We start from the raw sequence: 26,153 nt of genomic DNA on the forward strand, positions 1-26,153 counted from the left end.
GCAAGACTACTGCCAGAATTTAATCAATTTTCTACAAGCAGTGGTACTGCCTGCAAAAAGACTGATTTTTATGTAAGACAATGCTCCACGACATGCATCAAAGTACTCAATTTTAGTGTGGGCAGCCAATAATACAGGTTATTTTAGGTAATATAAGGTTTAATAACATTTTCAGATTGACCGCAAACATTGTAGTTGCTCAATAACAGTAATCCTCAAAAATACAATTTGCCTAATGGTAGTGGTACTAGCCATGATTCAAACTGCCATAGTAGACAATATAAAGCCTCTTAAGCAGAGATCCCATAAAATTGTCACATCAGAGCTGTAACCGAAGACCCACGCGCTTTTAGCAACAGTTTCCTTTTACGAAGCAGAATATTACTCCATATTTACATTGCGTCCCACAATCAGATAATTAAATGCGTGGTGACTCAGCATCTGGTGTGATGTATAATAGATGGGAATTAATAACATTTTAACCATTCATATTAGCAATATTGATCCGATTCTTTTATCGATTCACATTGGGTGAGGGAATGAAATAATATAAATGAGATATATTGTTGATGTAATTAAAATAAATATAATGCAAAAGATGTTTCTGCCGCACATTCCCCACCCCTTTGATAAAATTAAAAGCAAATTTGCAAAAGTTGTAAATAGCCAGAGTATCGTCTTTTCACGTGAAATACAGCTTAAAGCGTTTCTGCGTTGTTGACATGTTGAAAAAGTTCAGAACCAAAATACGCTTCTTGCGTGTGACATCATCATTCATTTGCAACACAAGAGGAATCGATAGGCGGAAGCATCAGGAAAGCAAAGGAAGAAATTAGGAATTCAATTACTGGGAAACAGGTTCTCATAAGAACCGTTTTTTTGATTCCTATCCTTACTTCTCAGACAGCAAATTATTTTCAACAAAATAGGGCGGAAGAAATGCATTACAGGTGTCACACCTCCGTCTCACCTTTGCCGGCATTCCTTTACACACAAGCTCCATCCTGCCTTCCATACTATGAAGGATAAAAGCCAGGCCAACTTCTTCCCTATTCCGTGTCAGTTCCGCTTATATGGAACAGCATTGTGGAAAAATTACTACTTTTACAGGCAGTACCAAAGAGGCTAATGTAGAACCTAAAATAACACAAACCTTTTTAAAGAAAAAAAAAACATATTACAGAATGTAGATTATGAAGAAAAAAATGCTTTATAGACAAATTGTGTGTACAGTGCATTTGGCAATTCACAAAACACTTAAAAAAAAAAAAAAAAAAAAAAAAGACACGATCAAGACAGCAAAATTGCATTAAGAAACATGTTGCATTTAGATCATTGTGCATGTGACATAATTAACTAAGCAGATGTTTCTTTCCAAGGAACTGCACTTTCCTCTCAAAAGCTGTGGAGCGGATTGGTGCGTTGGTCTCATAGAATGGATTCATCGCAAACTGGAAGACAGGAAGAAAACAAAAACATTAAATACTCATAAACAAACTCTATATTGAGTTTATATGACAGGTGGCTTACCTTAATGTATAAATCATACACATCATTAAAAAAGTTCTTGATTCCATCTTCTTGCCGCACGTCATGAAGCATGATGAATCTTATATGTATGGCAAGAAATTAAAGTAAATAAGACCGTACTCGATAATATCAGTAATCAATCGACATGCAGTGGGGGAAGTGAAACACAGAAAAGGATATGTCCTGCAGTGACAAAGGCGGAAACAAACCACTCGTTGAACTTGTCCACAGTTTTCAAGTACATGTTGTTTGACAGCCACATGTTTTCATCCACCAAATCCAGGGCTGCGTGTGCAATAAACTGGTTTAAGTGACGGTGGTCGTCCTGTGATTAAAAAAACAACAACAACCAAAACATATCAACACGTGAAATTACAAGCATTTTCGCTTCCAATTACACAGTTGAGACAAATTGACTTTGTTAGGTACACCTTACCTTGGATTCAGGCTTCCCCGATGGTAAGAACTCCATCTCGAACACCGGGTTGTCATGATGACCAACCATGACAAAGTAAAAACTTCCAGACATGATTTACTCTGCTTGTCTCTGCAGTGGAATCACACCAAGCGAAATAACAATGAAACGATAGCCCGAAATACAGTATTAGCGTCATTCTGAGCACATTAACGATAGGCACAACTTCGTAAATGTGCTTTGCATTGCTGGTTAGTAAATATAGGGATATCAAAGTCAGCACCAACATAGTAAGACTTACATGTAAAGACAATATCCTAAAATTCACAAACTCGCCGATTATTGAATATACCAAACGTTTGTTTACCTGCTGCTGTTACTTCCGCTAAGCGGTGACGGCTGTCGCATGGAGATGACGACAGGGTGTTTCTTTATTTTTATTTTTTTTAATTTTAATTATTTTCGTGGGGAACCATAATAATATTTATACTAATGCTGTAAGGGGAAAATGCACCGTGTGTGCCATGAATAACATTTTAATTAAAAAAAATACAAATGTATTTGAACGTCATAACTGTTGGACGGGCGACGCTCGAACAAAAATATCCGTTGAAAGATTTAAATTTCAGGGCACACCTCCTGCGTCGTCACGACGCTATTCTGTCTCCAAGCGCAATATAAACAACTGAAAAACAACAACAACAAACCTGAAGATATTCCTCACAATGTCATAACATCGGACAGTAAGATTGGCGACCGTTGACATCGGGTAAGAATACGCTAGAGTTACCGGAAGTTGTCATGTCAATTCTGTCGATTTACTTTTTAATTCCTCGCCTTTCAGGAGCATAAATAACAGAAATAATGTCAACCAAGGAAGATGCGTTATCCCCAGACGAGTTGAGGAAGCGACTTTATAAAACTCTGAGAGACAGGGGCGTGCTGGACACGCTAAAGGTAGGTCTTCAGTGTTGTGTAGCCAATGACTGCCTTGCATTTGTCTTAAGTCTTTTTTTGTTGTTGGTCTGATTAAGACTCAGCTGCGAAACCAACTCATTCACGAGTTAAAACCTGGACGATTAAGCGCAGCAGAACCATCTCTGAGATCAGATTCCCTTTTGGTGTCAGTCTGCAACAACATCGTGGCTGACTATCTTCACTGCTCAGGCTATGAGTACTCCTTATCTGTATTCTGCCCTGAGAGTGGCCTGTGCAAAGAGAAGGTTACAATTAATTTATTATAACCCTTAGCAGCCCAGACTGGGAGTCATATTAATTTTTGTATAATAATGTTTGTGTATGGCAGGTGTTCAAGAAAGGAGACCTCCTTCAGCTTCTTAAAATCAGCCCTCAGTCACCATTTTACAAATCCTTGGTAATAAACAGTAACGGCTGAAATGTTTTTGTTGATGTATGTACATTAAATATGAGTTGTAATGTGTTTTTGTTCTTTTACAGTATTTGAGCATCAATGATACAGGTGCTATATGTTTGTAATGTACCATATTTCCTATTGTGGCCTTCAATAGAAATAGCTCAATGTCATGTTTTTGATATTTTTTATATTTTCCTATCAGGGTTTTTAATCAACCTCGTGTCACACGTCACTGACCATCAGACTGCGTGTCGGCACCGGGATGCCGACACTCAGACAACAAGCTCAGCAAGTTATGAAGAGTCTCTTGGTATGATCTTTTTTTTTTTTTTTTATAAAAGAATATTCAATACACATGCATAATGTTTAATGTGCCCTTTCTTTTTTTATGTTCCCAGTTGAGAAGATGAAAATGATTGACAAGGAATATGAGAATGTGAACTACAGTGGGGGAAAGTGGTTTTCATTCCAGTCTAAACTGGCTTCCTATAAAAGAGAATTAGAATCCCAGATGCAGATTGAAATGAACACAAAGGTACTGGGGTGGGGGGAAACCTCAAATATCTTGGTCACCACTGTGGCCTTAATGTTGTCCTTATTCCCTTAAGATGCAGCATTTTAAAGAGGTTGAACTGGCCAAGGTTAAGATGGAGGAAAAAGTGCAGTTTCAGAAGGAGTTTGACAAGCTGAAACAGGAACTGGAGAGAACCTATGAGATGAAGACGACAGCATTGAACACCAGGGAGAAACACGCCATTGAGCGGCTTCAAAAGCAACAAGAGGTGAAGAACCATGACAGCAATTTTTATGCGAATTAGTATAGCTGATGCAATTATTGAAAATTTTCGTCGCCTCAGATCGAGGAAAGAAATGTCTACATGCAGAGGCAAATGGTGCTGAAGGAAATCGACACACTGCGGAACAGAGAAAATGAGCTGAGGTTGCGAATGGAGTCTTTTGAAGAGTTTGTATTATTTAAATTTATAAATTTCTTGTAGATGACTGTCTAGTAAATTACATTGACAAAAATTCTGAATGTAGGACTTGTCAAATACACGAAGAGAAGGTTAAGACAGGCGAAGAGCTGCTGAGGAGGCGAGAACTAGCAGTGAAGACCATGGAGGAGATGCACGACCAAAGGCTGAAGAATGAACTTTCAAGGTACTTTATTGCTGAACAATGATTCTGTCAGTTATCTATTAATTGTTGCTTTGTTTTGTTTTTCCTCCTGGTTATGTCCTATGTGTTGCCTCAATGTTTTAAAGTTTTGTATTCTGTCCAATTCATCCCAAACAAGCTCAATGGTGTTTAAGTCAGACATCTGTGCCCTTTTGTCTTTGTTTTTTCGTTCTGAAATGTAGATTAACCTCTCGAGGTTGTCTTAGTTTTTGCCATTTCAAGATTTTAATTGGACTTTAACTGCTTGACTTTCAATTCAAAAAAAAAAAAATAATAATAGAAAATTGGGGTGTTCTAAAACTTTTGTCTGGTAGTATACAGTGGAACCTCAAAAGTTCTAATTTCAAAACAGTGTTCCCAATAGGTAATTGTGTTCAGTGAACTCATCTGTTTTAGCGTCATACAGTTGCCATCATACAACGTTTGTTAACTTAAAATTCTAAGTCATATTTTAATCATCTTAAACGTCATCGTCATACAAGTGTTTGGCGAAGTTAACCACTGCAGAATAAAAACAAACTAAAACTACTCACCCTTTGAAGATAATAATGAGGGAACGGGAACGGATTTGCAGAGCGGTGCTTTCACCTTGTTTTCTTTTGGTATTTCTGGAAATAAAGCCTTGTCACATTTAATCAAATTAAATTGGTTATCACACTCTTTGTTATCGTATCACAAAAAAAAAAAAAGCCAAAGTAAAATCTCGTGAGATTCCCTGAAATCACATATGAAGGTTTTAAGAAAGGTTTGAAGGTTTTAAGAAACTTTTGAGGCATACCTTTGACAACTTTTGGAAGGCATTTAACTTTAGACGTTCCAGTGTGTAATGATTTCTGTGGTTTTGTATGGCACCTTTGGAATTTTTGCTTTGTTCATACAATAGAAACAGGTTTTTGTTGCACCAAAAGACATGACATGTTCTAACCGGCTTGGGTCATTACTGCAATATATTGTGCTTCTGACCGTAGTTATCAGCTGGAACTAAAGGAGGATTACAACAAGAGAGCAGAGCAACTAACAGCAAGTGAGAAGCAAAACAAAGGTGAATCTTTAATGCATCCATTGTTGTTCGCTATCCTTTTCAGCATTAAGCTCATGTTTATGCTTCTTTCCTTTAATAGAGGAAAGCATTCGCATTCAAAAAGATTCGGCTGCAGCTAAAGCCAAATTAGAGAAGTACAATAAAGCCTGTTCAGAGATGAAGCGGCTGCAGGTAAAGGAAATGGGATGTTCAATTTTCATCATGATACCCACCAAAAAATAATCTCAACGATATCTGATGTCTGCCAGGTGGAGCTGGATGCAGCACAGCAGCAGACTAGTCTGCTCCGTCAGCAGAATGAACTGCTGCGGGAAAGACTGGAGAATATGAGCGACTTCCCCAATTTGAAAGAAGACAACGCACGCTTGCAGGGGCAAGTGAAGCTTCTAAAGAAACAGCTAGAGGAGGCCCAGGAGGAGAACCGACATCTCAGTGCAGGTAAGCAGCGGAGAAACCGAGCAACAGCGACATTATGACCACTTCCATAAAAAATGGCTTCCAGTACAAGAGCTATATGAAATGACCTTTACAAAAATAATAAGGTTATTTTTTAATTGCCACTCTAAGGCCTGGTACACACATAAAGAGTTTTCCACTCTTAAAAGATTGTTTATCTTTAGCTACAGACCCTAAACATGAAGATAACAAAAAAACGGGCATTCAGCAGTTTTGGTCAGCATGTATGCGTGTGTGTTCTGAGAATCTCAACACAGCAGACCACACACATAAAGATTCTGTTCTACCGCTGTTCTCGAAGTCTCGTGCGGTCACACATGATCTCACAAAACCGAAGAAGAAGCAACACTTCCTGATACGTGCCGATGTCACACTAGTGTTCCCGTAGGTTGAAGGAGAGCCTTGTAAAATAGCGATGTTCTCAAAAATGCAACTTCATGCCGTCTGGGGAACCCACTTTTATCCATAAAAAGACATCGGTTAAGACATTACTGTTTTCATTTACGGTCGCTTCGGTATTTGTCAGTCTTGGGTGCTTCTTTGATTGGCTACATTCTGTTCCACGTCACCATTCTCAACATCATGACTCGGGAGAAGTCGGCATTCTCCACGCATATGAAGAGTTTTGATCGTAAATATTGAACGCGTTAATTGTTTGAAATTATCGGCCCCCGACCTGTTTCGGACCCTAAAATCGGATGATGATGAAATTAAATGAATCCACTCTTAACACACATCAGACCTAAGGACAATCTTATAGGATATTCTTAGAAGACTTAAGATTGTTTGACGTGCTTGGTCACGAAGGGGCAAAATCGGCACAAAACTAGGCCGATTGTCTTTATGTCGGGACCGGACCTATGGGGTCCACTACTGTATGATTATTACTGTGGTTGTAATTTGGAGTAGTATAGAGCTGAACTGCATCATAATGAGAGCCGTGTCTAACATTTTGGTTACCTCCATTGACAGCAATTTATTGAGATGCACCTGTATTTGCTCAGCACTCAACTTCTCTGTTTCATTACATAATTCATGCCATGAAGAGTCCAAAATTGAGCTTTGCTGGACTTTCATTTAGTAAAATTGCAACCTTAAATGAAACTTTGTGGATACTGACAAATCTCATTTGAAATCAATCGCCAACATTTGTGGGAGTATTTTGTAGTATGCCATAGAAAATCTTGATTCTGAAAGGAAGGTCGAGATTTTCTAAACAAACCCGTTGGAGTGTTCTCATTTATGTTGAGCACTGAATGTCATCCCTCTCTCAGACTTGGGCAAACCCTCCGACGAGCAGCTGGCCTTGCAGGTGGAGCTCCGCAAGCTTCAGAGCGCTTGCAAAATTGATAAGGAGGAGTTTGCGAACCAGAAGCACATGCTGCAGAAACAGCTGCAGTTGGAGGTAACCCAAGTTTTAGCCTCATGCTTTGATATCTTTTGTGTTTTGGTGCTCAAGATTTCTGCCCGTGCTGCATTGTGGTAGGTGGAGCGATGTGGTCAGCTGAATGTGCAGCTGATGGAGGTTGAGGAGAAGCTGCAGTGGACGACCACTCACGTTGAGGACCTCAAAATGCAGCTTCATCAAACCCAACAAGGTATCTCCTACAAAGGAAGCTAACGTGGGCTTTCAAGTTTACGATACAAAACTGGATAAAAGTATGAAAACTTCTGAAAAGGATGGTTTTTTTAAAGGTGTATTTACGACACTGCTTGTCAACACTTCAGGCTAAGGCCCATTGTTCAACAGTACTTCTTCATAAGACAACCACTTGTCGTGTTTCATGAGTCAAATGAAAGCACAAAAACAGCAAATAGCTGAGATTTTCATTAAATAATGGAGGGTAGGTTAAAAGTAAAATCAATGAGTATGCAAATTGGCTCTGTTTCACGTCACTATCGCACACTCCGTGGCTCGGCCGAACTTGGTGTTGACTCCACAATTATGTTGCAGACATTTACGATTTTTTGCTTCGCTGTTTACTGAGCAGATTGAGAGGAAACCCCCCTATTAACACATCTCACACCACATGATAATCACTCAGGATAATTCTTTTAGAGACATCCTTTGCTGACTTTGATCGTAAGGGAGGAAAATTCTCAAACCTGGCTTGATGGTCCGTAGGTTGTGTAAGCCTACCTAATGTGTATATGTGATGTCCTAATGCTGATGGCTTCTGTAATTCATTCTTCTTCCACAGCTCTTGAAAACGAAGTGCTGTTCAACCCCAAACCCTCGCTGGTCGACCGCTCTGTGTTGGACTTCACCGGCGACAAGCTGGTCCCCCCCGACATCTACGTGGACCGAGAGGCGCTGATGCCCCTGGCGGCCTACGAGCACGTCGCCGACGTAGGCCGGCTCGTGCGGGGCGATTCCAACTCCGACTTGGAGATGCTGGCCGAATGTAACGCTCGCATGCGGCAGCTGGAGAGGGAGGCTGAAAGCTTGGAGGAAAAATGTTTGACGTACCAGCAGAGGGCAGCGCGCTCCAGCATCTCACGGAGGCGTCCCGCGACGCCTTCAAGTCGGGCGGACTCTCCTCTGCTGACCCTAACTTCTGACCTCTCCCACCCTTACACCGCCCACCTGTCAAACACCTTCATTAGACCAGTTTCTCCTGAAAAAGCTGGAACCCCCTCCCCAGCCGCATATGACGCCGGAAACGCCTTCCCAGCTGGTCGACACAGAGTGACCTTCTATCAAGAGCAACTTCAAAAGTCTTATGGCACGAGCAGCCTTTCGTCGGCTGAACGTCAGTCAGCAAGAAATGATGACCTCTCTCAGGGGCAACACTCATTCACACATCGATCCTTCCCCACCAGGAGGACGCTCCGTCGAGATGCAGCAGAAGGTAGTGCCACTTCATTAGGTTCACCCAATCGATCTAACCAGATTCAACACAAGTCAAAATGTGCTTGGAATTCCTGAATTGCAGGAATTTCAGTATTGCATTTTAACATTCGATTCAATTCCAACCCTTTTGAGCAATGTAACGCTTTCAGCATTTAATTCTTCGCCCTTTGCCAGAAGTCACTTCATCGCCGTTGTTCCGGGACATGTCACACGACAGCCATCTGCCCTCGGCCCACCGCAGTGAGGCGTCCAGTTCAGGTGAATTCTCTCCCGAGCTGAGCCCCCCTCGCAGCCCCCGGCTCCAGAGCACTGTGCGAGACCAACGCAGGTACCATTTGGCACTGCTTGCTTTTTTTTTTTTTTTTTTTGTGACAGCACAGTGAAATCCATGCGTATGTGTATGTGACTTTGTGCAACCTGGCAGTGAATTATTTTCCTTTCAGTTCTCCAAGTCAACAACGTGTCTCCTCCAGCTCGCATTCCTCCCCGCAGCCTGAGAGGATTAACGTTGAGGATCTCACTGGCATTTCACCAGGTAGCCTAAATGAGTGCTTCTTCTTAGCACTTACTGCATTTGTGTTCATTTTGCTTTCAGCAAACAGCACAAAAAGCACTTCGAATCGTCTCCTGTCGGTTGTTTGGAGTAGAGCTGACACAGTTTGTAAATGTATCCTGTTTTATACTTCCAAACTCGTGATCAATACCAGGAATGTCACACAAAGCTATTTACCTTTGCCACAGATGATGATTCAGATTCAACATACTACTCATAGGACATTTAAGACTGCAGTGGATGCAGTTGTCTTCTACTGTATTTGATATGCACGAAAAATGTTCAACCCCAAAAAGTTGGTACACTGTGTAAGAGGCTTTTTTTTTTTTTTAATCATGTTACTGACTTTTTGCTTTGGTTACTTGCAAAATGTTCTTTTGTTTTTTTGCCTTTTGTTGCACCCAACCCGACTTTGTTTTCGACTTGTTGCGGCCACCAAATTCGAAATGAAATGCACTTTTTCACAATCTAGTAAAATCATTGAAATTATTTAATTTTTGCCATATAATAAGATAGAAACTTTTGACAATTTTGAATGATAACAAAATAACTTCATCGTTTTTTTTTTTATTTTTATTTTAATGAGGAATTGTAATTTATATAATTGGTTTATACCAAAAAAAACTTTTTGCTACTTTTCAAATCAAATGAAAGCTCACAAAATTTGGAGATAGACATCGTTTTGTTTTATTTGATCCAAAATAGAGAAAAAAATGAAATTTTGTTTTGTTTGCCAGATAAATAAAAAGCCTCAAGATTTGGAGATACATATTTTTAAAACCAATATGTCAAGAATTTTTTAAAATTAAAAACACATTTAAAACATTTTTGTTTTGTAGCCCTAAAATGAAGAAAACACATTTTTATTTTCATTAAAACAATTTTTTTTTAAAATGCTTTCCATGTTTTGTATGCACTATTGAAGTAATTGCGTTATGGATTGGATTCATGAGTTTTTAAAATGTTTTTTTTACTTATAGATTATCACAACTTTTGGGGTTGAATTGAAAATGATTAAGTGTAGCTTGCATTTTGTGATTGTCCTTAAGATTGCAAAACATCCTGTATGGATGTACTGGCCATTCTAATTGTGTGTGTGCGCGTGTATGTGTGTGAGACCAGGTCCTCATACAATGGCCAAGATGAAGGGCCGCTGATTATGTATTCTTTGCTGCTTCTCCGGCCCTGTTTAGGAGGGGCAGTGGGCAAAGCATAAAAGATCCCTTTGTGCGTGTCTCCCTCTAGAACCCGGCCACATTCCAGAGCTTGTCCTGGACACTGCCGTCCCTCTCTCCTCCTCCGAGGCCCCCGGCGGCCCCTCTGTCCCCCGCCCACAGGCCCCTCGAGACCTCCCGGAAACCGCCACTGACCCACGGGGTCGAGCGGGTGAGTGAGAGGAACAGCTGACAAGTACTGTAAGGTGCAAACGATTGGGGATTTGTTTTTTGTTTGTTTGTTTGTTTGTGCAGAACCCTCCCGAATTTCATCAGCCTCGGAGGATGAGGATAAATTGGATGAGGAGCAGCGTTGGGAAAGAGAGAGGAAAGAAAGGCAAGAAGTGAGGCGACGGGAGCAAGAGGAGGCCAGAGAAAGAGAACAACAGAAGGCGGAAAGACTGGAGAAAGAAACTGTAACTAAACTGACGAGCCCTCTATTTTTCTTTCTTTCTGTCTAAGCCACTTGTGTCATTGACTGACTGCATGAATGCCTGCGTAGCTCTTGCAACAGCAACAACGAAAGGAGGAGAAGGAGGAGGATGAGGAAGAGGAGAAAAAAGAGGGCAGAGATGAGTTTGAGAGGCAGGAAGCGGAAGTCCCGAGTGAAAACCCTTTAGAGAAATACATGAAGATGGTCTTGGAAGCCAGAGAGAAGAAACAAGACAAGGTAAATCTTTGTTTTTGTTTTTTTTTTCTTAAAAGTCCCCTCCCATTAGAATCTATTTTTTGTCTACTGTTCTATGCATAACATAAGTCGAAAATGAATCTGTGACATGGTTTAATTTCTGAATCTATCCGGTTTGTCGATTGAATGCAAAAGTCAATAAACTCATTAGGCTTGCAAAACTGGTGAATTTCCAATCGCTGACATTGTGACGTACTTTTGTCAATTAATATTCAAATACCTGCCCACTTTGTGTTTGTTACCCACCTACTCAACTCAGCTGTAGGGCAACGCGGCATTTCTGGATTCTACGTGAGCGAGCCATAAAAAATACATATGTTGTGTTTTACAACGGTACTTAACTACTGTATTTTCATAATTTATGATGTAACAGTGATGGATGAAATAGCGAAGCTTGCATTCATTTTTGCCAGTGATGGTCGTCTCGGCAGGTTCGTTGGGAGCAGATGACGAGCTCAATATATCCTCCTCTCAGAGAATCTAACAGGTTAACTCCAAGTGTGATATAGTTTTTAAATTGGCTTTATTTATTTGTTTAGATTTTTTTTTAAAAGTGTGATAAACAACATAGAACAGGAAATGTAAATTGCGTGACATAGAAAAGCGATACATGCGTCACTTTACTGGTTGATTTATCATTTTAAAATAAATTATGAATTGCTCTTTTCTCTTGGATGACAGCTAAGAATGTTAAAAAAGAAAAAAGTGCAGTGCCTAATCTTGACTCTTCACAAATTGTGTAAAGAAGTAATAGTCAGCAAACTAAACTCCAGCACTTGTAGTTGTTTCCACTGAGCAAAGAGACATTAAATGCATGTGAGTATTGTTGGATGTGTTGCTGTCCCGTTTATGTTAAAGTGGCAATTGTTTGATGGTTTAAAATGACCACAATAGAAATGCTAATTTCTGTTAGCTCGGATATGGCGTTTTCCGTTTTTGTATGTTAGCATTAAGATACTGGACTTATGTCAAAACGGTGGAGAGAAGAAAAAAAAAAAAAAAAAGTGGCGACTCATGCTGTACTGTGAACTTTATGGTCATTTTGCTGTCCTGTCGTTAACGTCTTTTTATACCTGTATGACAGTTAAGAAAGTTAAAACGGCGATCCCATTTTATATATTTGCTGGATATGGTGTGAAATATTTCACAATTTGTTTGTAATTTTTATATAATTTGGATGATTATAGTTTACAGCCAGCGAATACCCAAAATTCACCACCTCAAGAAACGTGAATATTACATATAAAACAAATATATGATTCAAAATAATTTTTAAAAATAAAAATTAGGTAGAAATTGACTTTCTGAAAAGTATTTACTCATGCTTTTAATGAATCTGTATAATATACTATTTTTGGTTCCTGAAGTACCAAAATCAGTAAATAGGTTTTTTACATTATAAATTATTGAGATGCACCTGTGTGCATACAGTATGTGTCATCAAAGAGCAAGGGTCATTTTGTTTTATAATACTGCAAGTTGACTTATTTTTACACTTAAAATGCTTTTAATAGGAAAAATCGAGAGGTGTGTTCAATTATGGCGGTTCCACTGTACTCACCTCTACTTTTTAAACGAAAATGATTTGTATTTTTTTTTCATCAGAGCTCTGGAGGTGAAGAAGAACACGTGAGCCCAGAGGTCAAGAGTTTGTCTGAGGAGAAAGATAATAGGTAGGGCTTGATTTATCCATTTTAATAATACGTATATCATCCCCCACAATCCATTTCATTTATTTTGTACTTTCTCATTTCCTTTTTTTGTTTTTAGCCCCCCCCCTTTGCCCATGAAAAGTCCCACTTAATGAGCTCGTCTCTGTTTCCACAGCATTGCGGCATATTCGCACAAGGATGAAGATGCCGACGATGATTTCTGGTGAACCGCGAGTTTGCTGGTGAATTTCTTTTTCCGCCTTTATATAGTGTGGATGAATACATGAATGAACACATTGCTTTGTATTTGTTGTAACATCAGATGAAAAATTAGGAGAGATTTTGTTTCACTTTTTTTTTAATTTTCATTAAAAAAAATTAACAAGCCAGTTGTGTGTGTGTTTTATTTCTCCGGCAAAACAATATGTTGGTTTGTTTGTCCTCCTGGTGATTGATTACTTGATAGGTAGCATTTTTTTTTCTTCTTCGTGTTTTTGGTTGATTCAAAAGGAGACACTTGCCGTCCACACTTAGGCTAAATCCCATTGCATGAATGTCGTTGCTTGTTTAAAAGTCTTAAAATGACTTAGGGTTCAGTGGGGGGAAGCCCTTTAACATTCATAGAAAAGACGTAGAAAATGTGTACTAATAAGATTTACATACAGTAGGATAAAAGTAACCTATAAGCATCAAGAATTACTGAGCTAATCATTTGTATTAAACAAAACAGGAACAGGCAAACACTGCCTACTACCACAAAGTCAATATACGTGATCGTGTATCAACTCTGCATTTGATCTTCATGCAACAAAAACGTTAGCGCAGCAACTAACATCATAAAAAGATTACACAACAGTAATTATAACACTTCAAATTCCGATGCAATTATAGAAAAAGGTTGGAGAAAAAAAAAGTATTACAAAAATAATTGTACACAGGTCACACTTTCAAGCTCTTTAGATAATCCAAACTTGTTCCACTGGCACCAAAGCACACACACGTCATGTTTGATAACACTGTAGAGTAACTACAATTCACAATAATGAGCTGAAATGGCAAATGTGAGAGATCAAATCCTTACTTGTAATTATATATGTAGCAAGCATGTTGTTGTTATGGCATACAGTCGCATGCTGTGATGCAGAGTGTGACTAAGCTAACTTAAACTGTACTCACGTTCCACAATATTAGGTACACCTGCACTGTCTAAAGTGAACCAATATGAGACCTGTGGGGAAAAGTCCTGTCCTAACATAATAATGCTCTGTCAATAATGAATGATTTTATGTTTGATTTATTTTTTGTAATTTGCAGTCTTTACATGTAGCCATGCTAAGACTTACGTTCTTATGCGTTATAAGTCCTTATTAAATATAATATAGGCTACTCACAATTTGGTGAATTTAAACTAGTTTAAAACGATGAGACAATTAGGTACTGTACTTCCATTCATGGCTAGCAAAGTTTTGGACAATGCAATCTTAATAAAGCATTAACAAACCCTTTACAAGGATACCCTGACTAGTGTCACAAATAGATGTTTCATATATATTGGTTACTAAAATAGAACGAGAATCATTTTTTATGAAATCACCTTTAAAAACAGCTTGCAACAAGTTCTAAAGGTAAGCTCATTTCACAATATTGAATTGTAGTCCCATCACTTTCTCTAAAAGTCTTTTTTTAATGCTAAAGTGGAGAAAACGAAAGCCACACTATAACATTTGGACTGTTCTACATACACTTGTATCTTAATAAATTAGAATATCATAGAAAAATCTATTTATTTCAGTAGTTCAATTCATGATAGACAAATGAATTAAACACGGGAAAATATTTTTCTGCTGGCCAATGCCTACCTAATTTCCCTACTAAAAATTACTTTTGATTGTTTCTTATCTAATATTCAAATTTCTTGAGACAGGGAATTTGGGGTTTCAATCTTTAAAATGAAATAAAACATTGAAATATTTTACTGTGTTTTCATTTGAACCACTGAAATAAATGAAAGTTTCTGCAATCATCTAATGTACTCAAATGCACCTGTACATAGTCTGTAGTATTTGAGTTTGCAGGTATAGCTAATGTTGTGGCTTAATGAGTATTACAATGAAAATACCCAACTATAGTTGTACAGCACATGCTTGACATTTTCCATGTTCATCCGGCTCCAGCAGACCCCTGAGGTAGAGTTAATGTAGGCCATGAAGTTAACATATTTGCACACAAAAGCACATAGAACTGCCTCCATGCACGTTTTTGATATACTATATCTACTTTTTGATGCGGTTTGAGTGTATTCACAGCAATGTTTTTGTGCATGTCGTAGATGGATTATGCAGACTAAATAAACCGGGTGGGCACGGGCGAATAATTCAATGCTTCTACTGTCACATGTGCTTATGCGTAACAATAATTATAATGCAATCATGTCTCGAGCTTCACCTTGCAAAGAGTGGTTACCAAATGACAGCCGTAGACAATCAAGACATGTAAGAAAGAAAAAATAAGAAGCAAATTACTAGATGGTGAGTTAGCGCGGAGGACGCAGTGTGTTAGTCTGTTAGTGCGGCACAGGTGGTTATTGTAGCTCAGCCTTGTCCCGACGGGCCAGAACGGTTGCCCTTGCGTGCCCTTCGCATGAATGCGTGTGCGCGCGTGTGCGTGTGCGATGCCCTTATGTGTAGGAATGAAGGCATTCCTTGGAGCGTGACGTGATGTCCTGCAGCTCCTGCTCCTCTTTCATTTTGATGTCTTGGTAGGCATGCATTTGACTGGCGTCCTTAAGGTAGGCCCAGTTTGCGGAGAGAATCATGAGGAAGTGGATCTGGAAGAGAAGGGTGAGGTGGGTGGCCGGTGAGCAGGTCAAAGAGAAGAGGCAAAGCAAAAAGCTAGTAAAAAGGAGTCCCAAACTACAGTACATTACACAAACACACACGCAAACACACACATGGGTCTTTAAAAAGGGAAGATGACAGACCCCTTTTCTCAGTGACGTCAGACCACTTCAGAGCGTTCTGCTACTTGTACAGTATTTGCCAATGTGGTGAGACATGAACAAATATAGAACGGTAACGTGAGATTTATTTTGTGGAGAGGAATATTTTTCCAGGGGGTCTGAAGATCGCTTTTATGGGGGCTAAAACAAACAAAACAACTTCGCCATAAACACATACTACCAAATAATTTGGGTGGGGGCTTCTTAGTTTTGTTATTTTTGATAAATATGCAAAAATGTCCATGACAAAAAAACATTTTGATGTTGTCGTTATGGGGCAAATTTAATTTTGAGCAAAAGAAGAAATACATTTATTTTATTTTGGAATACGGCTGTAACATGACAAAATGTAAACAAAAATAAAAAATAAAATACATAGGTCCATGAGACTTTTTCGTGTGTCCTCTCATAATAGAAGTGTACACCAAATTTCATCTGGTGTCATAGGTTAATTTTGGGTTAAGTTTTTAGAAATTTCCCGACAATTCTTGAAATGATCCTCAAAGTTTTATTTCGATAGTGTCGGCAAAAAAAAAGCTTTGAAATTTACTGTCACCCAAATGTCTGTTGTACGCTGTGCAACTTCGGTAGCAGTTGAGTTTGTTTTTGAAGGTGTGACCAGAAAAATTGCCAATTCAAACCAAAATGGCCGACTTCCGGTGTGTTTTACAGCACGAGTTCTTGAGACTTTTTCATGCGTCCTATAATGTTGAACATGTCCACCAAAATTCGTGGTAATCGAACTTACTATTGGAAGGTTTGACACAATGTAACTTTGTTTGTTTGTGTATTTTCACACAATAGGGTTGAAAATCAGTTTACCACAAAGCACATTGAGTCATACGTCAAACAAAAGCTTTTGATGAGCCCTTTTCAGATCGGTAATCATTTTGTCAATATACTTTCATAGGTTGACACATTGACCAAAACCAGTTTTTTTTTTTTTTTAGCTTTAAAATGTCACCCATCACCGCCACTTATTAATTACACTTTATTTTTCATCGTTTGTTTGCACCTTACCTTACCAAATACAAGTTCAGAAGTGGTCTGACGTCAAAAGGATCTACTGTATTATTGTAAGGTGGCGCTTCATATTAATTATTAAAACTATAGAAATGACACCTTAAGAACATGTGGGTGAGTAGAAAAAGAAAGCCAGAGGTTGCAAGCTTTTGAAGGTTAGTGCAAAGAGCGAGCACATTTATCTAAATTTGTGTGGTTTCAACACCTTTTCATCAGGACTTAAAAGAAATAAACAAGGTAACATGTTTTTAAACAAAGACTGTTTATTTTATATAGAATGTAAAGGCTACAGTCTTCAAAGGAAAAAAAAAAACATTGGACGTAATTAAATATATGAAAAATGTAAGTGACTATAAACAGACTTTTAAGCATGCAGGCTCAGTGTTAAGATAAAAAAAAAAAGGCTCTTTAATGGCACTTGGAGAGGAAATGAAGGACAAAAATGTATAGTGGAGCCAAAACCAGCATCTGCTCTTATGTAGAAAAAAAAAAGACATGTATTTAATAAAAATAATAATGGGTTTTAGGGCCACACTGAAACAAACAAAGAAATACTACGGGAAAAGAGTGGTAACGTTTTAGAAAAGAAGCCATAATCTTCAGAGAAGGCATTCTTCTCTGGAAAATGTTATGAGAAAAAAAGTCATTATCTTTTGAGAACAAAGAAGTAGATTTTTTTTATTTTTATATAAGATTGAGGTTTTACTATTACGATAAAATAATTCAAAATCGGAAAGAATAAAAAATAATTTCATGAAAACAAAGAACTAATTTATGGGAACAATGTTGTACTATTCCATGATATGAAATGAAATTGTAACATTGCATCAGTTAGTGAGGAAAATTGTAATTCTACACTGTACATTACTAAAAGAGTTATTTCATGCAAACAAAAAAGTAATTTTACAAAAAAATAAAGTTGTAATAAGTCCCATTTTTTGGCCCATTTTGACACGTAATGTTTAAAATTACAGCTTATAATAATATTAGGCCTTTTCCGATAAGAAAAAAGTCAATCTTACAAGAGTAAAGTAGTCATTTTAGGAAAATAAAGTCATATTTATGAGAATAAAGTCTACATTTTACAATAATACAGTTGTAATATCACAAGAAAATCATTTGAAATCTAAGAGAGTAAAAGAAGCCAGTTTTATAAAATAAAGAACACATTTTTGAAAATAAAGTTGCAATATTACAAGAAAAAATATATTCATATAATATCAGTAAAAGTAGCAATTTTATGAGGAAAAAGTCAGAATTTTACGCCGTTTGTGTCTAAGAATAAAGAAGTAATTTCATGGGAACAAATATGTCCTTTTACAAAATTAAAGTTGTAATAGGTCAATATTTTGGCACATTTTGAGCTTCACTTGTTAAAATTACATCTTATAAATATGAGGCATTTTAACACAAAATCAGGACTTAATTCTTTTAATATTAAAACTTGTTTTTTTCGAGAGACCATATGACTTTTTTTCGTGTCATGTTACGTTTCATGAAAACGTTTATACTATGACTTTTCTTCCCACAAAATAGGACTTTTTCGGAAAAAAAATATATATATTTTTCTTGTAACATCACAACTTAATTCTTGTATTATTTTCCTCGTAATTTTACCTTTTATTTCATTGTCAGTGTGGCCCTAATACAACATGAAAAACGCGACTGGAAACGTGATGTGAGCCTTTTCGTAGTGTGCTCAATGTATATTATACAAGACACGAGTGGTGACATGACAAGCCATGAGAAGGTCACATGACCTGGTAATCAATCATGTCTAATATGTAAACCATTCAAATCTACTTGCACTTGTATACTGTGATGCATTTGAGTAGCTCCAGTGACGTAAAGTGAATACTGATGACTAAATACTGTCTTGTCTTTGAGCATGTGAATTGAAAAATATAAATAACACTGGTGTGGTCTCGTCGGCGTGCATATTGCAAGAAAATCAGGTGACATCATCAGTGAGTGGTCCAAACTAGTCATCTAAACACTCCATTCATAAGGACAGGTGTCATTAGGCGTCCTCGCTAAAGAAAGCGCACAGTCAGCTATTTACACTTCGGTCTAAGGGAGGTTTCCTGTCTATTGTTTTTAGTTGGTTTTGCGGCGAGCGCTGCGCCGCGCTGTTAAAAACAACAACAACAACAACAACAAAAACGAGGTTAAAACTTAGTGCAGCAGTCTTCTCGACTCTTAAACTTCAAAACGGCAAAGTTATAAGTGGTAGCCATCATGTAGATCAGCTGGTGGAAGAGAACAAGAGAAGGTGGTGAGAGAAGATGCCGGCGTACTCGGACCACTTAGTAAAAAATGAAGTCACCTCGCAATACAAAGAACAAATGGATTACACAGGATTCTACATGCACAAGACGTTTTGGATGTGATGCACATTTCATTGTATTTCGTTTGGCCTGTTCTCATGAGAATTTAGTGGGATTACGTTGAAAAATGTTATTAAGTTGTTATTACAGTGGAACCTCTGAGGCAGTGATTGTCAAAGTTTGGTATGACTCGCGGTACATGAGCTCCCTCTATTGGTACATGAAAGAATCATTGCCCCAGTACTGTTCAGTTGTATTTAACTTTTTTAATACATTTTCAATTAATCTTTAAAAATGGTCTGTTTTTATACTTTTATTAAGGCACAATTTCTATCGAACGTTTGCTTACAATACTTTTTAAATGATAGATGATTTAAGTGATGTTTTTTTTTTTTTTATGTTCCTATAATTAAGCGCAGTGTTAGTGTTCAAACTGTGAATGATGTTACAATGGCTCCCAATAAAAAAACTCTGCTCTAAGGTGTAACTAAATTTGTTATCCATCCACTTTCTGAGCCGCTTCTCCTCACTAGGGTCGCGGGCGTGCTGGAGCCTCTCCCAGGTGTCATCGGGCAGGAGGCGGGGTACACCCTGAACTGGTTGCCAGCCAATCGCAGGGCACATACAAACAGACAACCATTCGCACTCACATTCAAACCTACGGGCAATTTAGAGTCTCCAATTAATGCGTGTTTTTGGGATGTGGGAGGCAACCGGAGTGCCCGGAGAAAACCCACGCAGGCACGTGGAGAACATGCAAACTCCACACAGGCGGGGCCGGGGATTGAACCCCCCTCCTCAGAACTGTGAGGCTGACGCTCTAACCAGTCGGCCACCGTGCCGCCTGAATTTGTTATCATATCATGTTTTTCCCCGCAGAAAATAATGGAAAAGAGAAATAATCTATTCTTGGGTTAACGTTATAGGAGAGTATTTTGTTGTTATTTTCCTTTTTATACTTGCATCTTTGCTTTATTATTATACATTGTTCAATATGAAGAGTAGTAAATGTAGTTTTTTTATACTGGACAGTTAAGAATGTTAAATTATTATTTGAAACATTATCTGTACTTTAGAGGTTCCACTGTAGTGGAATAGTGATATTTTTTGTATTATTATTTTTTTTGTTACCTGAAAAAGTCATCGTATTTTGATCATCAACGTTACATAAAACAAAATACGCTAACACAACCACAGTGCTATTTAACTACCGGGATTTTATAATAAAACAAATGGTATATTTGTGACAAAATACAACTTTGTGCTATCATTAAACCATTCGGTAACATTTCAGCATAATCACTAAGTATATAGTCATCTACGTGCAATAAGAAGTTAGACAAGTTACTGTTAAAGGTAAAACTTAATCATACAATTCAATGCATAGAAAACCTTACCATTCGCAAGTACTACCGATTTCTACCGTAAACCCATTTTACTTTTATAACTATCGGTGCCATTTTACTTTTTGGCTTAAAATCCCTGATTGTATTGTTTATGGATAAACGCGTACACAAAAAGCCAAGTAACATTTAAAAGAGATCTGTTGATTCAAAAACTTGTCTCAGTTTCTAGATTCCTGTTTTTATTTTCTTGAAACTTATCTTGTTCCAAGTCCGAACTCTAATTGTAGTAGCGTTCCTCAACTTTAGCTCCTGAATTCTCATGAGAACACGTTGCTTGTATACTTGCAGAGTATACTCTCCAAGGTTGCTAAAACGGAATGAGGAGTAACCACAACATTTACACAATAACGTGTCGTGTGGAAAGGCTTTCTCACCAGAGCGATCACAGTGGCTCCGGCTCCAGCGCAGGCAACAATGTACAAGTGATATGACAGGTAGAACTGGGAAAAAAAATAAAAATGTACAAAACATTGTTTTAGTATCAAACATGTTATATGGAATGAAAACAGGACATAATTCAAGTATTTCCTCAAATAGTGACCTTGACTCTAACAGACACCGACGCGCCTACCTGCAAGCACTTGACCAGTCGCTAAGAGTTTTATGCTTGGTGTAAACTATCCATCCATCCATTTTCTGAGCCGCTTCTCCTCACAAGGGTCGCGGGACTGCTGGAGCCTATCCCAGCTATCATGGGGCAGGAGGCGGGGTACACCCTGAACTGGTTGTCAGCCAATCGGAGGGCACAGAGAAGCAAACAACCATTCGCACTCACATGCACACCGACGGGCAATTTAGAGTCGTCAATTAACCTACCAAGCATGTTTTTGGGATGTGGGAGGAAACCGGAGTGCCCGGAGAAAACCCACGCAGGCGCGGGGAGAACATGCAAACGCCACACAGGCGGGGCCGGGGATTGAACCCCGGTCCTCAGAACTGTGAGGCAGATGCTCTAGCCAGTCGCCCACCATTTCACTGGTGTAAACTAGTTCCTGAAATCCTGAAATAGACAAATTTGGTCCTTCACGATTGCAAAATCTTGCATCCCGATGCCACCGCATGCCATCTTTTCCGATCACTGGGCACCATCATACACTTGTTACCGTGGCGATGACAACAACAATGGATCGCGCCGCGTGTATTATAAGAACAAAATGGGGAAAAACGTGTGGTGGTGGTCACCGGTGTCCGGGTGAGGACGTTCATTTTAGGATTGCTTAAGGTATGCTCGTGTACTTTTAATACGATACGGCTCGCAAGCAAGCAACAAAACTTTATGTAGCCTAGCAAGCTTGTGCGAGCGCTAACGGTTGTGCGTAAATATGCGGGCGTTCTGTCGAATCATGCTCTAAAGTTCGTTGTGTGTGAAGTCATTTATTTACAAAAAAGTAATTTAATTACAGCACCCATTATTTCTGTCATCTGTTTTAATGTTGGTTTGACCTGATGAGAATTCATGACCTGACGAGAAAATACTTTTGAAGATACTCACTATACAGGACACAAGTATATACAGAAGAAGTCATTTAAATAGACACATTGCTCCATCTTGTGATCGGTTATCGTTTTTTTTTTTTAAACTCGCTGATCGGCCCCAAAAATCCAGATCATGTGAAGCCGAGAATTAATATACATGAAAGATGAAGCGTGCGTCTCACCTCGCTTGTGTTGCAGATGTCACCTAGCGTGGATCCACAGGCCTTCCCCGGTGTTGCGTTCCATGGGATGATTCCTGAAACCACAAGTTACAGGTTTTTTTGAAACTGCACCCCCCCACCCAAGAATATAAAATGGTGTAGTTCTGTACAACTGTTTCTAACATCTTACGCCATTTTTCCTGAACAAAGAACTAGCCTGCCATCGAACTGACCGACAAACATGATTCACCGCGGAGGTCTTTCGGCTACAACTCTCCTTCCCAAGTTACCAAAATGTCTGCCGCGTCTTACCGTACTGACGCACGTCCACGCAGATGGAGTCGATGTCGGTGAGGTTGGACATGGACGACTTCATGCTGGCGCAGGTGGACCACATGTTGTAGAAGAGGAAGACGGGCACGGCGGAGAAGCCGAACACGCCCAGCCAGGCCACGCCCAGAACGTAGGTGAGGAACACAAACTGAGGACACACACACACACACATACACAATCAGTAATCTATCAATCACATCCATTTATTCATGTTTTTGTTTTGAAATTATGTTGTTTCATTGTCTTGGGCTTTCTTTTGCGTTTGTATTGTGTAGAGCACTTTCTTTAAGATGAGTTTTTTTGACTGCTCTTTAAACAAAGTTGAGTTTTTTAGTGTTTCTATCAAATTTTAAATTATTAGTTTTATGAGTATATGAACAATGATGATGGTAAAAAGAATACAAAATAAGTTTTGAATTTATTTAATGAAAGGTAGAAATTATTTTCATTTTTGTGCAAATCCATACATTAACAAAATAATTAATAATACATTTTTTTTTTAAATCAACTTACACTTCTGTCCTGAGTCTAGCCTCCACTACTCTTTCCCATAACTTCATTGTGTGGCTCATCCACTTTATTCCTCTATAGTTCCCACAGCTCTGCACATCACCCCATCCCTCCTCAGGCATCTTCTCACGCGCTCGAATTCTATTGAACAAGCTGGTCAAAAACTCCCCAGCCACCTCTCCTAGATGCTTCCATACCTCCACAGGAATGTCATCAGGACCAACTGCCTTTCCATTTTTCATCCTCTTTAATGCCTTTCTAACTTCCCCCTTACTAATCATTGCCACTTCCTGGTCCACCACACTTGCCTCTTCTACTCTCCCTTCTCTCTCATTTTCCTCATTCATCAACTCCTCGAAGTATTCTTTTCATCTATGTAGCACATTACTGGCACCAGTCAACATATTTCCATCTCTATCCTTAATCACCCTAACCTGCTGCACATCCTTCCCATCTCTATTCCTCTGTCTGGCCAACCTGAATAGATCATTTTCGCCTTCTTTCGTGTCCAACCTGGCATACATGTCATCATATGCCTCTTGTTTGGCCTTTGCCACCTCTACCTTTGCCCTGTGTCGCATCTCAATGTATTCCTTTCTCTTTCACCTCTAGGCCACATCCTACCTGTGGGGCATAGCCACTACTCACATTATTATTAACACCCTCAATTTCAAGTTTCAGCCTCATCACTCGATCTGATACTCTTTTCACCTCCAAGACATTCTGAGCCAACTCTTCTTTTGAAATAACCCTGACTCCATTTCTCTTCCCATCTACACAATGGTAAAATAATTGAAACCCTGCTAGAAGTTTAGGGGCAGGGTTTCAATTATTTAGAGGCTAGAGCCTTACTGCCTTTCCACCTGGTCTCCTGGACACACACTATATCAACCTTTCTCCTAATCATCAGGTCAACCAACTCCCGAGATTTTCCTGTCATAGTCCCAACATTCAAAGTCCACACATTCAGTTCTAGGCTCTGTGCTTTCCTCTTCTCTTTCTGCGGAAGATCCCGCTTTCCACCTCTTCAACTCCAACCCACAGTAGCTGACTTTCCACCGGCGCCCTGCAGGTTGACGGCGCCGGTGGCGGACGTTATTAACCCGGGCCACGACCGCTCCGGTATGGAATTCTTTGGATGAACGCTCGTATTTGTTTGGCAAAGTTTTAAGCCGGATGCCCTTCCTGACGCAACCCTCTGCATTTATCCGGGCTCGGGACCGGCCTACAGTTTGCACTGGCTTGTGCTCCCCATAGGGCTGCCTAGTTGAGGTACATTGTCCTTAAACTGTTCGACTATTTTCTCACGCACTTGTTCACAAAGAGGTGAACCTCGCCCCATTTTTGCTTGTGAATGACTGAGCAATTCAGGGAAGCTCCTTTTATAACCAATCATGGAACCCACCTGTTCCCAATTTGCCTTTTCACCTGTGGGATGTTCATTCCCAACAGGTGTTTGATGAGCATTCCTCAACTTTCTCAGCCTTTTTGGCCACCTGTCCCATATTTTTTTGGAACGTGTTGCAGCCATAAAATTCTATGTTAATGTTTTTTTTGCTAAAAACAATCAAGTTTATCAGTTTGAACATTAAATATCTTGTCTTTGTAGTGTATTCAATTAAATATAGGTTGAACATGATTTGTACTCTGTTTTTATTTATGTTTAACACAACGTTTCAACTTCATTGGAATTGGGGTTGTGCATACAGTACATACATTCATACATGCATACACTCACACATACATACATGCATACATACATAAATAAATTGGTGATAATATGTCATAATAATGTCAAAATAGTTACATATCTGCAGGCTCAGAAGCTCTAAAACAAGCTTTGCTCCGGATATGATATCATATCATATTTCATCAGATCAGGTTGTAATTACAGTATAATGGGGGATTTTGCTACATTTTGTGCCGAAGATCATAATCATTTCTTTTTATAGCTGCAAAGAAATTATTACGATCCTCGATCGTAACCAACTATGAGGTGTGTTAGACTTTGCGTGCCGTTGTTTCCTTTGAATCCCACAGTTCATCTTCTGCCCCCGCACTCAACAATCAGCTGTGACATGCCAACGGGCTGTTTACAAAAATACCATTCCGCTGATGCAGCGTCCGCAGATGGTGGTCTTGAACTCGCTGTGCAGCTCCTTGACGGCGCTGGTGGTGTAGAAGCCCTCCGCCAGCAGGATGATGCCGTACAGGAAGAAGAAGGAGGCGATGCCGTAGATGACGTACTGCATCAGCTGTATTCTGAAACGAGACCATAACACAAAACGGCTGCTCACTTGATGATGATGTCTCTGGAGGAGACGGATGACTTTTTCAAAACAACAGAGGCCTCTAAATTGACGCTTACACCAAACATGCACAGTCCCTGTCATTCCTTTTTTATTACCGAGGCTAATGGGCGCTTTGTAACAAGGTCCTTATTAGGGCTGCTATGCTCCAGCATTTGGAAAACACAGCCGACTAAAAATAGCCAACATGAAGTCATTAGAGAAGGTTCTTTTCGTACATTTGCTCTCCTGTCATCATCTGAGGAAGATTACATCACATACTGTGGATTCAAATATTGACACGCACTTCTAAATCAATGAATTAACCAATCAGGAGTTGAGCAAGACCCATGAATCTTAATTCCTGCTGTTAGTGAGACATTTTGGGGAAATGTACGCTTCCAAACTTTGCGGAAACAGTTCGGGGAAGGCCCTTTCCTGGTCCAGTGTGAAAATGCTCCTTTCAAGAAAAATGGAAAATCTGAAACATCCGACCCAAGGCCGGACATTTAAGCGTGTCGGGGGACCAAGTTGCACATAAACAACAAAAGATGGCTGACAGTGGACTTCATTTGTTTTTCTTACATCTTAATTTCATGTAACAGACTATACTGTCGCGCTATAATTCCATGCATCTGTTTTCTACAGGGCTCGTCCTCATTAAGGTCACAGT

The 26,153-nt window shown here is 39.1% G+C and overlaps 3 protein-coding genes across 7 annotated transcripts in view; 1 reads left to right on the plus strand and 2 right to left on the minus strand.

Annotated features, from left to right (window-relative positions):
* Positions 1–1,187: 1,187 nt before the first annotated feature.
* Positions 1,188–2,848, minus strand: trappc2 (trafficking protein particle complex subunit 2). The gene is made up of 5 exons (XM_061691255.1): positions 2,653–2,848; positions 1,967–2,077; positions 1,707–1,855; positions 1,531–1,612; positions 1,188–1,451 (listed from the first exon to the last, which is right to left on the minus strand). Exons 2-5 carry the CDS (start codon positions 2,057–2,059, stop codon positions 1,353–1,355), a joined length of 423 nt encoding a protein of 140 aa, XP_061547239.1. The 5' UTR covers positions 2,060–2,077; positions 2,653–2,848; the 3' UTR covers positions 1,188–1,352.
* On the plus strand, positions 2,551–13,347 carry ofd1 (OFD1 centriole and centriolar satellite protein). Of its 4 annotated transcripts, none has more exons than XM_061691249.1 (23): positions 2,551–2,714; positions 2,790–2,902; positions 2,980–3,168; positions 3,252–3,320; positions 3,404–3,425; positions 3,523–3,630; positions 3,719–3,855; positions 3,929–4,102; positions 4,178–4,284; positions 4,362–4,481; positions 5,468–5,541; positions 5,621–5,712; positions 5,790–5,979; positions 7,272–7,402; positions 7,484–7,595; positions 8,199–8,849; positions 9,026–9,179; positions 9,295–9,386; positions 10,650–10,790; positions 10,874–11,034; positions 11,121–11,288; positions 12,912–12,979; positions 13,134–13,347. In XM_061691249.1, exons 2-23 carry the CDS (start codon positions 2,810–2,812, stop codon positions 13,183–13,185), a joined length of 3,105 nt encoding a protein of 1,034 aa, XP_061547233.1. In that variant the 5' UTR covers positions 2,551–2,714; positions 2,790–2,809; the 3' UTR covers positions 13,186–13,347. The 4 variants fall into 4 exon arrangements, with proteins under 4 accessions (XP_061547233.1, XP_061547235.1, XP_061547236.1 ...); XM_061691251.1 differs by having other exon boundaries at positions 9,029–9,179; XM_061691252.1 differs by having other exon boundaries at positions 4,178–4,260.
* Positions 13,167–26,153, minus strand: part of gpm6bb (glycoprotein M6Bb) — a 39,842-nt gene continuing 26,855 nt past the window's right edge. The window contains exons 3-7 of one of the 2 annotated variants that reach the window (XM_061691253.1): positions 25,298–25,454; positions 22,662–22,830; positions 22,371–22,444; positions 21,087–21,152; positions 13,167–15,785 (exon numbers count right to left, since the gene is read on the minus strand). In XM_061691253.1, coding sequence (XP_061547237.1) covers positions 15,636–15,785; positions 21,087–21,152; positions 22,371–22,444; positions 22,662–22,830; positions 25,298–25,454 — 616 coding nt within the window. In that variant the 3' untranslated portion in view covers positions 13,167–15,635. Of the gene's footprint in view, positions 15,786–17,222; positions 19,229–21,086; positions 21,153–22,370; positions 22,445–22,661; positions 22,831–25,297; positions 25,455–26,153 lie in introns of those variants that run through there. The other variant, XM_061691254.1, reaches the window with a different exon arrangement.

Source organism: Phycodurus eques, chromosome 12 (assembly GCF_024500275.1).
Source record: "Phycodurus eques isolate BA_2022a chromosome 12, UOR_Pequ_1.1, whole genome shotgun sequence".
Lineage (NCBI taxonomy): Eukaryota > Metazoa > Chordata > Actinopteri > Syngnathiformes > Syngnathidae > Phycodurus > Phycodurus eques.